This window comes from Oncorhynchus masou, chromosome 24, assembly GCF_036934945.1.
Source record: "Oncorhynchus masou masou isolate Uvic2021 chromosome 24, UVic_Omas_1.1, whole genome shotgun sequence".
Lineage (NCBI taxonomy): Eukaryota > Metazoa > Chordata > Actinopteri > Salmoniformes > Salmonidae > Oncorhynchus > Oncorhynchus masou.
In genome coordinates this window covers 55,201,459-55,216,267 of record NC_088235.1, presented here as the reverse complement: position 1 = coordinate 55,216,267, position 14,809 = coordinate 55,201,459, and the positions used below count along the sequence as shown (strand labels likewise).

At 43.9% G+C, this 14,809-nt stretch overlaps 1 protein-coding gene across 1 annotated transcript in view; it reads left to right on the top strand.

Moving 5' to 3' along the window:
• The window catches only part of LOC135511642 (coiled-coil domain-containing protein 85A-like), a 49,273-nt gene extending 34,811 nt beyond the window's left edge, over positions 1–14,462 (top strand). The window contains exons 3-4 of the mRNA XM_064933125.1: positions 12,834–12,891; positions 13,528–14,462. Of these exons, the coding sequence (XP_064789197.1) occupies positions 12,834–12,891; positions 13,528–13,543 (74 nt within the window). The 3' untranslated portion in view covers positions 13,544–14,462. The remainder of the gene's footprint in view (positions 1–12,833; positions 12,892–13,527) is intronic.
• The last annotated feature ends 347 nt before the right edge of the window (positions 14,463–14,809 follow it).

Below are 14,809 nucleotides of genomic sequence, written 5' to 3'. Positions count from 1 at the left end.
CATTTGCTACCAATTCTGATTAATTCTCTGTGGTAGTATATAACGTACCAACACATGCTTTTTACCACACTACCTCTCAGTACCAGGGCAGGCAAACATTAGCTAGACCAGGACTTTATATATTGGATTGAGTGTTCCCCAGTACCCCTGCTGTGTTTCTACTGAGAGAAGAGAAGAGTGAGAACATTGCTTTGTGGTGGGTAGATGTTCTGGGTAAGCCTAATTTGCCTCCAGAGACAACACACACAGCATCAGTGAGTGTGTTTGATCATAAGGTTTTAAATAGTAGTTTATCCTCCTAACAGCGCTGATTCCCTGACGTGCTCCAATCACTTACATTTACTCCATCTCTAGGCTCCGTCTCCTGGCTCCCGGCTGTGAGCACTAGGAAACAAAAAACAACTACAACTGGAAAGTGTGTTTGGAAGTGTGAGAGTGTGTATGTGCTGCCACTGTTAGGTATTTTTTGCTCTTTTGGTTGCTAGCAGGAAGGAAGTAGGCCAATAAGGTGGTAAACACACCACACATATTTGGTAAGAAACTCATTGTGTTGACCTGGGGTGCTATTGGATTATGGGATGTTGGAGGTCAGGGGAGGTCCATGGGACTGTGAGGCAAGAGCCAGTGCCAGCAATCATTCTTCTTTGTGTCTGTCTGTCTGCAGGGTTGGGGAGTAACATGTTACATGTAAAGGATTACAAAAAAATGGTAACTTTAATCCGTTACGTTACCAGCAAAAATATTGTTATCAGATTACCGATTCTTTTGAAAAACTAGATGATTACTTCGAGGATTACTTTTAAATTCAGAAAGGATGTTTGCAAAAAAAAAAACTATTTTGACACTTTTCTGTTTTCTTAATGACATTCAAATCAGCATTGAAAAAAGGAGCAAGTTTAAGTTTGTTCGACCTGAAAGAGTCTGACCAGATGTCAGCGACCAATATGATGACACACCAAATGTGTTTTGATGGTTTGTGGGAAAAGATGAGGAACAGGCTTTTGTAGGCTACAATCTAAGCTATGTCTTCCAATGTTGCGGCTGCTGTAGGCATCCAAAGATGATCCAATTTGAATGAACGCTTGGAGGTAAGGATGACAGTAGTGGTGTAGTCTTCAGCGATACGGATAGCACTTATTATTGATATCTACATAGCGCATTGATGTGAATAACACTGCTACTCTATCATTTAGCTATTTGCTGCTTACGGATTGTGGCTGTTGTTTTATGGCTGTTCACAAATCTAAATGTGTATTTGAACCCAATAATGGTTGAATTCAAGAAGTTTAACTTCTTGGAACTCCCCATCCCGGATCCGGGTTTGTGACTAAAGCCTCAGGCTCATTAGCATAACGCAACGTTAACGATTTCTGAAAATCGCAAATAAAATGAAAATAATGCGTCTGCTCTCAAGCTTAGCCTTTTCTTAACAACACTGTCATCTCAGATTTTCAAAATATGCTTTTGAACCATAGAAATTGACTAATTTGTGTAAGAGTATGCAAAGCTAGCATAGCATTTTGAGTAGCATTTAGCACGCAACATTTTCACAAAAACCAGATAACCAAATAAATAAAATCATTTACCTTTGAAGAGCTTCTGATGTTTTCAATGAGGAGACTCTCAGTTACATACCAAATGCGCAGTTTTTCCTGAAAGCGTCTGTGTGTAGGAGAAATCGTTCCGTTTTCTACATTGCGTCTGGCTACCGAAACGAACCGAAAATTCAGTCACCTACTTTTAAAACTTTTTCCGGAATAACTACATAATATCGACCGAAACATGGCAAACGTTGTTTGGAATCAATCCTCAAGGTGTTTTTTCACATATCTCTTCATTGATATGCAGTTCATGGAAGCTTGCTTTCCTCTCTGTATCCCATGGAAAAATACTGGCAGGTGACTTTTGCGCACCAATTTCGGCGCAGGACACCGGGCGGACACCTGGTAAATGTGGTCTCTTATGGTCAATCTTCCAATGATCTGCCTACAAATACGTCACAATGCTGCAGACACCTTGGGGAAACGACAGAAAGGGCAGGCTCATTCCTCTCGCATTCACAGCCATATAAGGAGACAATGGAAAACAGAGCCTCAAAATCCTGCTCATTTCCTGGATGCCGTCTCATCTTGGTTTTGCCTGAAGCTCACGTTCTAGGGCATGCACAGAAAATATCTTGGTAGTTCTGGACACGTCAGAGTGTTTTCTTTCGAATGCTATCAATTATATGCATAGTCGAGCATCTTTTTGTGACAAAATATCTTGTTTAAAACGGGAACGTTTTTCATCCAAAAATGAAATAGCGCCCCCAGAGCATCAACAGGTTAAACTGCCTATCAATCATTATTTTTGAAACCGTTGGACAGCCAGTGAAAAATGCGCTCTTGCAACAGCTGCATAGTGCGGATCCAAGCTTATGGAATAAAAGTGGGGCTTTTTTTGCTCAATCTAATTCATGCTGAAAATCCATACGCCTAATGGACACATGCTCAAACTTGCACACTTTTGATAGAGGGGCAATCTGTATTTACTACATCCATGTTTTGATGTATAAATTATACATACAGTACCAGTTAAAAGTTTACTCATTAAAGGGTTTTTCTTTATTTTTGTAGAGTAATAGAGAAGACATCAAAACTATGAAATAACACATAAGGAATAATGTAGTAACCAAAAAAAGTGTTCAACAAATCAAAATATATTTTAGATTTTAGATTCTTCAAAGTAGCCAGCCTTTGCCTTGATGGTAGCTTTGCACACTCTTGTCAAAGCACGTAATTCCATGAGCGCAGCATTTATTTTTAAACTCGAATCAATGAGCCCAATCAGTTCTCCATTACAACAAAATCATAAACAGAGTAGGGCTGGCCAATAAGTCCTTAGTTTTGGGGTCATGCTCAGGTAAAACAATTTGGCTTATCCATACTTCCATATTTACAAGTCTTATTCTTGAAGATCAAGGGGAATAACATTTATTGGAGTAGTAGAAAGCGATGGGTTAGAAGACGCCTACATAACCAATCCATAAAGTAAAATTTAACATCCATATATGGCCAGCTATGTACACTTTAACACTGATTTATCCTGAAATAGATGTCGTTCAATTGCCAAGGCAGCAGCAGCTCTTCCTGGGGTCCAGGAAAATTAAGGCAGTTAAATCCAATTTTAAAAACATTACAGTGCATTTTACAAATGATTTCAAAACACATTGTGTGACCTCAGGCCACTCTTCTACTACCATATACACTATATATACAAAAGTATGTGGACATCCCTTCAAATTAGTGGATTCGGCTATTTTCTGCCACGTTTCTGCCCCGTTGCTGAAAGGTGTATAAATTCAGGCATACGGCCATGCAATCTCCATTGACAAACATTGGCAGTAGAATGGCCTTACTGAAGAGCTCAGTGACTTTCAATGTGGCACCGTCAGTTCGTCAAATATATGCCCTTCTAGGGCTGCTATGGTCAACTGTAAGTGCTGTTATTGTGAAGTGGAAATGTCAAGGTGCAACAACGGTTCAGCCATGAAGTGGTAGGCCACACAAGCTCACGGTACGTGACCACCAAGTGCTGAAACGCGCAACACGAATAAATCGTCAGTCCTTGGTTGTAACACTCACTACCGGGTTCCAAACTGCCTCTGGAAGCAACGTCAGCGCAAGAACTGTTTGTCGGGCAGTCGCACACAAGCCTAATATCATCATACACAATATAGCTCGCCACCATTTTTTATTTTTATTTTACCTGTATTTAACCAGGCAAGTCAGTTAAGAACAAATTCTTATTTTCAATGACGGCCTAGGAACAGTGGGTTAACTGCCTGGTCAGGGGCAGAACGACAGATTTGTACCTTGTCAGCTCAGGGGTTTGAACTCGCAACCTTCCGGTTATTAGTCCAACGCTCTAACCACTAGGCCACCCCATTGGACTCTGGAGCAGTGGAAACACGTTCCCTGGAGTGATGAATCCTGCTTCACCATCAGGCAGTCCAACGGACGAATATGGGTTTGACGAATGCCAGGAGAACGCTACCTGCCCAAATGCATAGTGGCAACTGTAAAGTACAACGACACCTTAGACGATTCTGTGCTTCTAACTTTGTGTCAATAGTTTGTGGAAGGCCCTTTCCTGTTTCAAGCATGACAATGTCCACATACTTTTGGCAATGCAGTGTAGCTACAACACCACGTCCAGTGTGTATGTGTGTGTGATAGTGATCATAGGTCCTCTACTGGTGACAGCTCCTAATCTAGGCCAACAGCTGCTTCCCTGGCTTCTCATTTACATTTCCACTTTGAAGCATTTTTTCTGAAGAGGAATATTTGACATAATTTGACATAATTGCTTACGTGTTAAGTTACCCCACCCACACACACACTTTCATGAGCAGATGCATGTACACATGCATACATGCGAATATCTGTCTGTGCATGCACACACACACACACACCCATCCCAAGTTGGGCAATTGTTTGGGATACAGGTAGCCTAGAGGTAAGAAAATTGAGCCAGTAACCTAAAGGTCACTAGTTTGAATCTTTGAGGGTCTCAGGGGTAGTTAGGATATGCAACAAAAAAAATGAATTACACATGTATAATACACACCTGTGTCAATTGGACAAATATAAGCACCCATCAAATTATTATAATTATAATTATAATACACACTCCCCTATCCACGTCAGCTGACTGTTCCTAGTGTACACTGTGTTATGTAATCAAATAGATGCACTGTTTATTTGCTAGTGTAAGCAACACTTAGGGGTTGTTCCCGGTGCTTTGAGCTTTTTGGCCGCACACAAGGGAAATAGCCTAATGCAGGGGTTCAGATTCAGAACAGACCTTCACTGACACTGTGTCTGTTGGCTGCCATGGAGGTATTCAGGAACATAATGAATATTGTTGATGTGGTGTGCGTTGTTTTGCGTGTGGGTCGGTGTGTGTGTGTGTCTTCACCTTAGTATGTGTGTTTGACTGTGTGTGTGTGTGTGTTTACTCTTGGAAATCTTCATAGAAGCACGGTGCTGTTGATCAAAGAGTCACTTCTTTCTATGCTCCCTTCTATCTTCCCCTCACAATGAGGCTATGCCTCAGAGGACCCTAAACAAAGGAGAGCCAAAACACACACACACACACACGTGCAGCAAGGCAGAGCAGACAGCTGTGGACTAGCCGGAGGTCTTTGTCCCTGTCTCTGGCTGGACCAATGGGAGTGCAGGAGGAAGCAGGTCAATAGGGGCAGAGAGAGGGGCAAGAGGATGTATTTAGTAAACGCAGACTCATATGCATGCTCACACACACAAACACACTCCATGTGTATGACAGATGATGAATGACCATGGTCCCTCGTCAACTCTTCTTTCTTCCTGCCTCTCCTTCTGAACACCTGTTCTGCCACATGCTCACTGGAAGTTTGATCTGGCCCTGCATGAATAACCAAGATGGCTGAGGGCTCTGAATGGTACAAATTTACTGCCTAATATCGACAACACATTACATTTTAGTCATTTAGCAGACTGTCGCGATCGTTTGAATGAATGGACCAAGGCACATCTTTTATAAATATGAAACTCACCAAAAACAATACAGAAGAAAACGAAACGTGATGTTCTGGGCTGCTCACAGGAAGCTACACAATAACAAGATCCCACAAACAACAGGTGGGAAAAGCTGCCTTAATATGATCCCCAATCAGAGACAACGATAGACAGCTGCCTCTGAAAACATAGATTGATTGCCCACCCTAGTCACACCCTGACCAAACCAAATAGAGATCCTTTTAATTTTCCAAGGTCAGGGCGTGACGGTAACCCCCAAAGGTGCGGACTCTGGTCGCAAACCTGAACCTATAGGGGAGGGTCCGGGTGGGCATCTACCCCCGGTGGCGGCTCCGGTGCGGGACGCAGACCCCGCTCTGCTCGTGGCTCCGCCAACTTCGGTGGTGCCTCAGATGCGGGGATTGTTGCCGGAAGCTCCGGACCGTGAGTCATCGCCGGAGGAATCGAACCGAGAATCGTCGCCGGGGACTCTGGACCGTAGATCGTCGCCGCGGACTCCGGACCATAGATCGTCGCAGGAGACTCCGGACTGGGAACTGTCTCTAGAGGCTCCGGGCCATGGATCATCACTGGAGGCTCCGGGCCATGGATCATCACTGGAGGCTCCGGGCCATGGATCATCACTGGAGGCTCCGGGCCATTGATCCTCACTGGAGGCTTCGTGCCATGGATCATCACTGGAGGCTTCGTGCATGGAGCTGGCACAGGATGTACCAGGGTGGAGAAACACACTGGAGGCCAGGTGCATGGAGCTGGCACAGGATATACTGGACCCTAAAGGAGCACTGGAGGTCTGCTGGAGCGTAGAGCTGGCACAACCCATCCTGGACAAATGACCACCCTCGCACGGCAAGTCTGGGGAGCTAGCACAGGACGCACTGGGCTGTGAAGACGCACTGGAGACACAGTACGTATGGCCGGCGCAGGATATGCTGGGCAGTGGAGGCGTACTAGAGGTCTGGAGCGTAGAGCTGGCACAACGGGTCCTGGACAAATGACCACTCTCGCACGGCAAGTGTGGAGAGCTAGCACAGGACGCACTGGGCTGTGAAGACGCACTGGCGACACAGTACCTATGGCCGGTGCAGGATATGCTGGGCCGTGGAGGCGCACTGCAGGTTTGTTAGCGTAGAGCTTGCACAATGCGCCCTGGACAAAGAACCACCTTCGCACGGCAAGTGCGGGGAGCTGGCACAGGACGCGCTGGGCTGTGAAGGCACACCGGAGATACAGCACGTAGAGCCGGCTAAGGATATCCTGGACCGAGGCGGCGCACTGGAGACCAGGCGCGTTGAGCCGTCATCACCCATCCTGGGCAGATGCCCACAAGTGCGGGGAGCTGGCACAGAATGCACCCGGCTGTGGATGCGCACTGGAGACACAGTGCGTATTACCGCAAAACATGGTGCCTGACCGGTCACACGCTCCCCGCGGTGAGTACAGGGAGTTGGCTCTGCCAACCACCCCGTGTGCTTCCCCCAATTTGTTTTTCGAGGCTGCCCCTCATGCATCCGTCGTGGCCGCGAACCCCGGTGTCATCGTTGTTTTTCCCTCGCTGCCTCCGCCTGCTTCCATGGCAGGCTTCTGTCTCCTGCCATGATTTCATCCACAGGATGTCCTCCACTCCTGGCTTTCCTCCCAGGCCCAGGATCCCTGCTCCTCCTGGGCACACTACTTGGTCCGTGGGTGGTGGGATCTTCTGTCACGATCGTTTGAATGAATGGACCAAGGCGCAGAGTACTTAGAGTTCCACATGTTTACTAAATATGAAACTCACCAAAAACAATACAGAAGAAAATGAAACATGATGTTCTGGGCTGCTCACAGGCAGCTACACAAAAACAAGATACCACAAACAACAGGTGGGAAAAGGCTGCCTAAATATGATCCCCAATCAGAGACAACGATAGACAGCTGCCTCTGATTGGGAACCATACCAGGCCAACAAAGAAATAGAAAACACAGATTTCCCACCCTAGTCACACCCTGACCTAACCAAATAGAGAATTAAAAGGATCTCTAAGGTCAGGGCGTGACACAGACGCTCTTATCCTGAGCGTCTTACAGCTAGTGCATTCATTTCAAAATATCTAGGTGGGACAACCACATACAGTGCCTTGCGAAAGTATTCGGCCCCCTTGAACTTTGCGACCTTTTGCCACATTTCAGGCTTCAAACATAAAGATATAAAACTGTATTTTTTTGTGAAGAATCAACAACAAGTGGGACACAATCATGAAGTGGAACGACATTTATTGGATATTTCAAACTTTTTTAACAAATCAAAAACTGAAAAACTGGGCGTGCAAAATTATTCAGCCCCTTTACTTTCAGTGCAGCAAACTCTCTCCAGAAGTTCAGTGAAGATCTCTGAATGATCCAATGTTGACCTAAATGACTAATAATGATAAATACAATCCACCTGTGTGTAATCAAGTCTCGTATAAATGCACCTGCACTGTGATAGTCTCAGAGGTCCGTTAAAAGCGCAGAGAGCATCATTGAAGAACAAGGAACACACCAGGCATGTCCGAGATACTGTTGTGAAGAAGTTTAAAGCCGGATTTGGATACAAAAAGATTTCCCAAGCTTTAAACATCCCAAGGAGCACTGTGCAAGCGATAATATTGAAATGGAAGGAGTATCAGACCACTGCAAATCTACCAAGACCTGGCCGTCCCTCTAAACTTTCAGCTCATACAAGGAGAAGACTGATCAGAGATGCAGCCAAGAGGCCCATGATCACTCTGGATGAACTGCAGAGATCTACAGCTGAGGTGGGAGACTCTGTCCATAGGACAACAATCAGTCATATATTGCACAAATCTGGCCTTTATGGAAGAGTGGCAAGAAGAAAGCCATTTCTTAAAGATATCCATAAAAAGTGTTGTTTAAAGTTTGCTACAAGCCACCTGGGAAACACACCAAACATGTGGAAGAAGGAGCTCTGGTCAGATGAAACCAAAATTGAACTTTTTGGCAACAATGCAAAACGTTATGTTTGGCGTAAAAGCAACACAGCTCATCACCCTGAACACACCATACCCACTGTCAAACATGGTGGTGGCAGCATCATGGTTTGGGCCTGCTTTTCTTCAGCAGGGACAGGGAAGATGTTTTAAAATTGATGGGAAGATGGATAGAGCCAAATACAGGACCATTCTGGAAGAAAGCCTGATGGAGTCTGCAAAAGACCTGAGACTGGGACGGAGATTTGTCTTCCAACAAGACAATGATCCAAAACATAAAACAAAATCTAAAATGGAATGGTTCAAAAATAAACATATCCAGGTGTTAGAATGGCCAAGTCAAAGTCCAGACCTGAATCCAATCGAGAATCTGTGGAAAGAACTGAAAACTGCTGTTCACAAATGCTCTCCATCCAACCTCACTGAGCTCGAGCTGTATTGCAAGGAGGAATGGGAAATAATTTCAGTCTCTCGATGTGCAAAACTGATAGAGACATACCCCAAGCAACTTACAGCTGTAATCGCATTAAAAGGTGGCGCTACAAAGTATTAACTTAAGGGGGCTGAATAATTTTGCACGCCAAATTTTTCAGTTTTTGATTTGTTAAAAAAGTTTGAAATATCCAATAAATGTCATTCCACGTCATGATTGTGTCCCACTTGTTGTTGATTCTTCACAAAAAAATACAGTTTTATATCTTTATGTTTGAAGCCTGAAATGTGGCAAAAGGTCGCAAAGTTCAAGGGGGCCGAATACTTTCGCAAGGCACTGTATCTCAGTCATAGTAAATACATTTTCACTCAATAAAGTAGTTATCAGCAAAGTCAGTGCTAGTAGGGACAAAAAAGGGGGTGGGTGCTGTGTAATTATTTAAGATACTCTTTGAAGAGGTAGGGTTTCAGACGTTTTCAGGAACATAGGCAGGGTCTCTGCTGTCCTATTGTCAGGGGAAGCTTGTTCCACCATTGGGTGCCAGGACAGAGAAGAGTTTGGACTGGGCTGAGCGCGAGCTGCCCTCCCTTAGAGAGTGATGCTTAGGGCCAAGAGGCCAGAGATGGCAGAACAGAGTACTCGGGTTGGGGTGTAGGGTTTGAGCATAGCCTTCAGATAGGGAAGGGCAGTTCCCCTTGCTACTCAGTATGCAAGTACCATGGTGTTGTAGTGGAATGTGAGTGGATGTGACAATACACATGCTGAAGTAATAGTGCTTTATGGAGTTATTTTGACCATTGATACCCAGGTATTGGGTTTTTAAGTACCTAGCTCCACATAGAGAGTCAGTGTAGTGGTATGGGTGTTGATAATTGCTTTCAAAGCAGTGCCTTGCCTTTATCTCTGCCCCTTCCAAAGGACATTCATATGTAGTCCTGTCATTGGTAGACAATCAGTTTAGCTCAAAGCCAAAGTGTGACCATGGCAACTGATACTCAATAATGGTAATTTCTAGTTAAAGAGGCCTGGGGTCACAGTTAAAATGTGTAAGTGATTTATGGCTAAATGGAATACTATTTGTCACTATGTGTGTGTAGGCTGTGTGTGTGTGTTTGTGTGCCTGCATGTGTGCCTGATCTAGTGTGACTGAACATACAACCGATATCTCAGTCCTAACAGAATAACACCTTTATTATGGCGAGAGAGAAAGATAGGGAGACAGATGAGAGAGAGAGAGTGAGTGGGGGTGGGTGAGTGGATTGTATTTATCATCATTAGTAATTTAGGTCAACATTGGATCATTCAGAGATCCTCACTGAACTTCTGGAGAGAGTTTGCTGCACTGAAAGTAAAGGGGCTGAATCATTTTGCACACCCAATTTTTCAGTTTTTGATTTGTTAAAAGAGTTTGAAATATCCAATAAATGTCGTTCCACTTCATGATTGTGTCCCACTTGTAGTTGATTCTTCACAAAAAAATACAGTTTTATATCTTTATGTTTGAAGCCTGAAATGTGGCAAAAGGTCGCAAAGTTCAAGGGGGCCGAATACTTTCGCAAGGCACTGTACATATGAGATGAGTAATGTAGGGTATGTAAACATAAAAGTGGCATTGTTTAACCTCTCTGCGCACAGAACCCGTTAGCGGGATGAAATTGGTGATCGCTACATAAATAGTCATATTAAACATTCATGAAAATACAAGTGTCTCACATGTTTCGAAAGCCTAGAATCTTGCTAATCCAACTGCATTGTCAGATTTGAAAAAGGATTTACTGCGAAAGAATACGATGCGATTATCTGAGGATAGAGCCCCATAAAAAACAACTATTTCAACCAGCACAGGCGTAACAAAATCACAAACTGCAATAAAATAAATCGTTTACCTTTGACGATCTTCCTCTGTTTGCAATCCCAATCCTCATTGTTAAACAATGAATGGTCTTTTGTTTGATAAAATCCATTTTTATAGCCTAACACGAAACATTTTGTGAACTGCTTGTGTCGTGAATTCCGTCTCATTCCATTTTCGATGACACATTCAATGTAAATACACACACAAAACATGACTTTTCCAGGCATGTTTGGTTTCATTGCAATCAACTGGTTTGTTTTTAAAGTGGCTAGTGATACATGTATTACATAAAGATGGCAAGATGCAGTAGATGGTATAGGGTACATTATATACATATAAGAGTAATGTAGGGTATGTAAACATTATATTAAGTGGCATTGTTTAAAGTGGCTAGTGATACATTTTTCCATACATTTTTCCATTATTAGAGTGGCTGGAGTTGAGTCAGTATGTGGGCAGCAGCCACTCAATGTTAGTGGTTGCTGTTTAACAGTCTGATGGCCTTAAGATAGAAGCTGTTTTTCATTCTCTCTGTCCCTGCTTTGAGGCACCTGTACTGACCTCGTCTTCTGGATGATAGCGGGGTGAACAGGCAGTGGCTCGGTGGTTGTTGTCCTTGATGGTCTTTATGGCCTTCCTGTGACATCAGGTGGTGTAGGTGTCCTGGAGGGCAGGTAGTTTGCCCCCGGTGATGCGTTGTGCAGACCTCACTACCCTCTGGAGAGCCTTGCGGTTGCCGTACCAGGCGGTGATATAGCCCGACATGATGCTCTCGATTGTGCATCTGTAAAAGTTTGTGAGTGCTTTTGATGAAAAGCTGAATTTCTTCAGCCTCCTGAGGTTGAAGAGGCGCTGCTGCGCCTTCTTCACCACGCTGTCCGTTTGTCCGTGATGTGTATGCTGAGGAACTTAAAACTTACTACCCTCTCCACTACTATCCCGTCGATGTGGATATGGGGTGCTCCCTCTGCTGTTTCCTGAAGTCCACGATCATCTCCTTAGTTTTGTTGATGATGATTGTGAGGTTATTTTCTTGACATCCCACTCCGAGGGCCCTCACCTCCTCCCTGTAGGCCGTCTCGTCGTTGTTGGTAATTAAGCCTACCACTGTAGTGTCATCTGCAAACTTGATGATTGAGTTGGAGGCGTGCGTGGCCACTCAGTCGTGGGTGAACAGGGAGTACAGGAGAGGGCTCAGAACGACACTTGTGGGGCCCCAGTGTTGAGGATCAGCGGGGTGGAGATGTTGTTACCTACACTCACCACCTGGGGGCGGCCCGTCAGAAAGTCCAGTACCCAGTTGCACAGGGCGGGGTCGAGACCCAGGATCTCGAGCTTGATGATGAGTTTGGAGAGTACTATGGTGTTAAATGCTGAGCTGTCGTCGGTAAGCACATTTGCTATGTTGACAGACACTGAAGCAGAGGATGATGGGCAACAGGAAGTGGCGCCCAGAGGCTGGGGTCATCCATGCTGTAACAGACATGGAGAGAGATCTGAGAGTAACGTCACTCTCATACATCCACTTAATTTATGCCCCAACCACACATCTGAGCCTTTCACTGTGGGTCTTCACACCTTTGTGTATCAGAGAGCACTGTTTCAGAGGGCACTGTGTGTGTGTGTCTGTCTGTGTTTCTTACTCGGTATATCAAACATAATTAAGATTATCATTATAAGCTAATTAAACCAGCAGACCCTCTCATTGTAAGTGATGCTGCTATATTACAAAACACTTGAATTAGTTGGTTGGTTTCCACATAATGACTGTCATTACTACAATGACTCACTGTTATGGCCACACACACACACACACACACACGGATATACTGTGGGAATCAAGACTCCCCATTGTCTTGTACCGTAACAATTTAGTCATTTAACAGACACACTATTACAACAATACTCTTTTCAATATTTCTATTCTATTATTTGCTTGTATTATTGTTATCAGGATGTTGTGCTTGTCCTTGGTCATATAAATTATGTATCATATTTATTGATGTTGTTTGCAGCTCTCATATCTGCTGGCTGCTGCACCAACACCTGTAGGAGTGTGAAGCTTTGGGACAGGTAAGGCATATATACACAGGTATGCACACCAGTGGAGGTTGGTGGGAGGAGCTATAGGAGGACGGGCTCATTGTAATGTCTGGAATGGAATGGAATGGTATCAAACACATCAAACATATGGAAACCGCTTTTGACTCTGTTGCATTTATTCCATTTCCGCCATTTGAAATAGCCCGTACTCCTATAGCTCCTCCCACCAGCCACCACTGATGCACACACACAAACACACGCTCGCTCACAGGCATACTGCACAAATATTTTCGGGAAAGAGATTGATGACAATGGACTCATGTGTTTCATGTGTCTTGAGTGTGTGTGTGTGTGTACATGTAGTCGTCTACTGTATTCTTACGTGTCTGCATGTGTGTGTGTGTGATGTATTTGGGCTCCCTCTGCTCTGACCCCAGTCTTAATGTGCTGCCTGTAGGGTGAGTGATGGGCTGGGTTAATATTTAATGATGAAGCACTTTTAATGGCCGAATATATCAGCCCTCAGGTTACCTAGAGAGGTTTGCTCTCCTCATTCTGCTGAGCACAGGCTCACACACACATGCGCACAAACACACGCATGGACACTGGCACGCACACATGCATACACAGTAATGGTATTACCCATTTTCCATTCTTGTCTTTCAGCTTTGATGCCTCCTGACCACCACAAGCCTCAGTCATACATGCTGCTGTGACCAGAGTCTCTAAAGGGAAGGGTGAGAGAGAGAAACAGTATAAAGACAGTTGCAGTAGAGAAAGTTCAAGATAAATAAAGAGAGAGAAAGGAAGACGGGCAGAAAGATACAAAGAAAGAATGAAAGACAATGTCTTGACGAGGGTGACTCTGACTTCAGCCATGATCCTTCTTAACTTCAAAAAGAGGAAACATTATGGTTTTAGAGGCAAAGCCAAACACTCCATGATTGCCAAATGAATATTGCTGTCAGTGAGATATGATAATCTGTCTGTTGCCAACAGAATAGTCCTACCTCCTTTGAGAAAGAAACCTGATGAAAGGAACAAGACTTGTAGGCCATGGGCCCTTTACAGACCAACACATGCTCCCCATAATACAGTGCAATACTCTGTTCCCCTTTCAGCTTTGTGTAAAGTTCCAACCAGTGTTACAGTACAGTACATAAACCTTGTGTCAAAGTTCAACTGAGAAGATTGCATCATATTGACCCATATTATACATTTTGAAATTCACAAATGTTGGTTTCAACCTGCTCATATGACAATGGCTGTGGAGCAAACATATCAAAATCATATCCTCAATTCATGTGATATGTGCGGGGCCACACACACATACACAAACGCGCGTGCGAACATACACACATTTCATTACTACTAACGGACTGCTGTATAACCTCACCTCCCTGTGACTTGATACATTTGTGGTGATAGAAATAAGATAAGTCAAGAGTAGTGTATATCTTCTTAGTTTTCTATATATATAGATATAGATATATATATATAAAACAATGACAGTTATTATTTTTGATGTACTGGTGTTATATCTATAAATATCATATCAGGAGATGTATGCATAAGATAATAAAGTGTCTTTATGTAAAATACCTAATCTGGAGAGTCTTCTGTTTGGTCCCACACACACCATACACTGGCACTATATTTGTGTTTGTGTGTAGGAGTACATGGATTCATGTTAAGGATAGAGCAAGCGACTATTTCACCTCAGCAGAAGGAACCACAACAGAGGTATTCAGCACTTATGCACTTAACCCATCGATCCAGGACCAACACAGCTACACAGAGCAGATAAGAGCTTATGATGATCAATCTCACCTCTGCTTGACCGAGGATGATATGATTTTCAGAGGCTTATCTGATCAATATCTCTCTATGGTCAACTTCTTTGTGTGTGTGTTTTCATAACACATTATATGATACAGCTTGCTGCCAT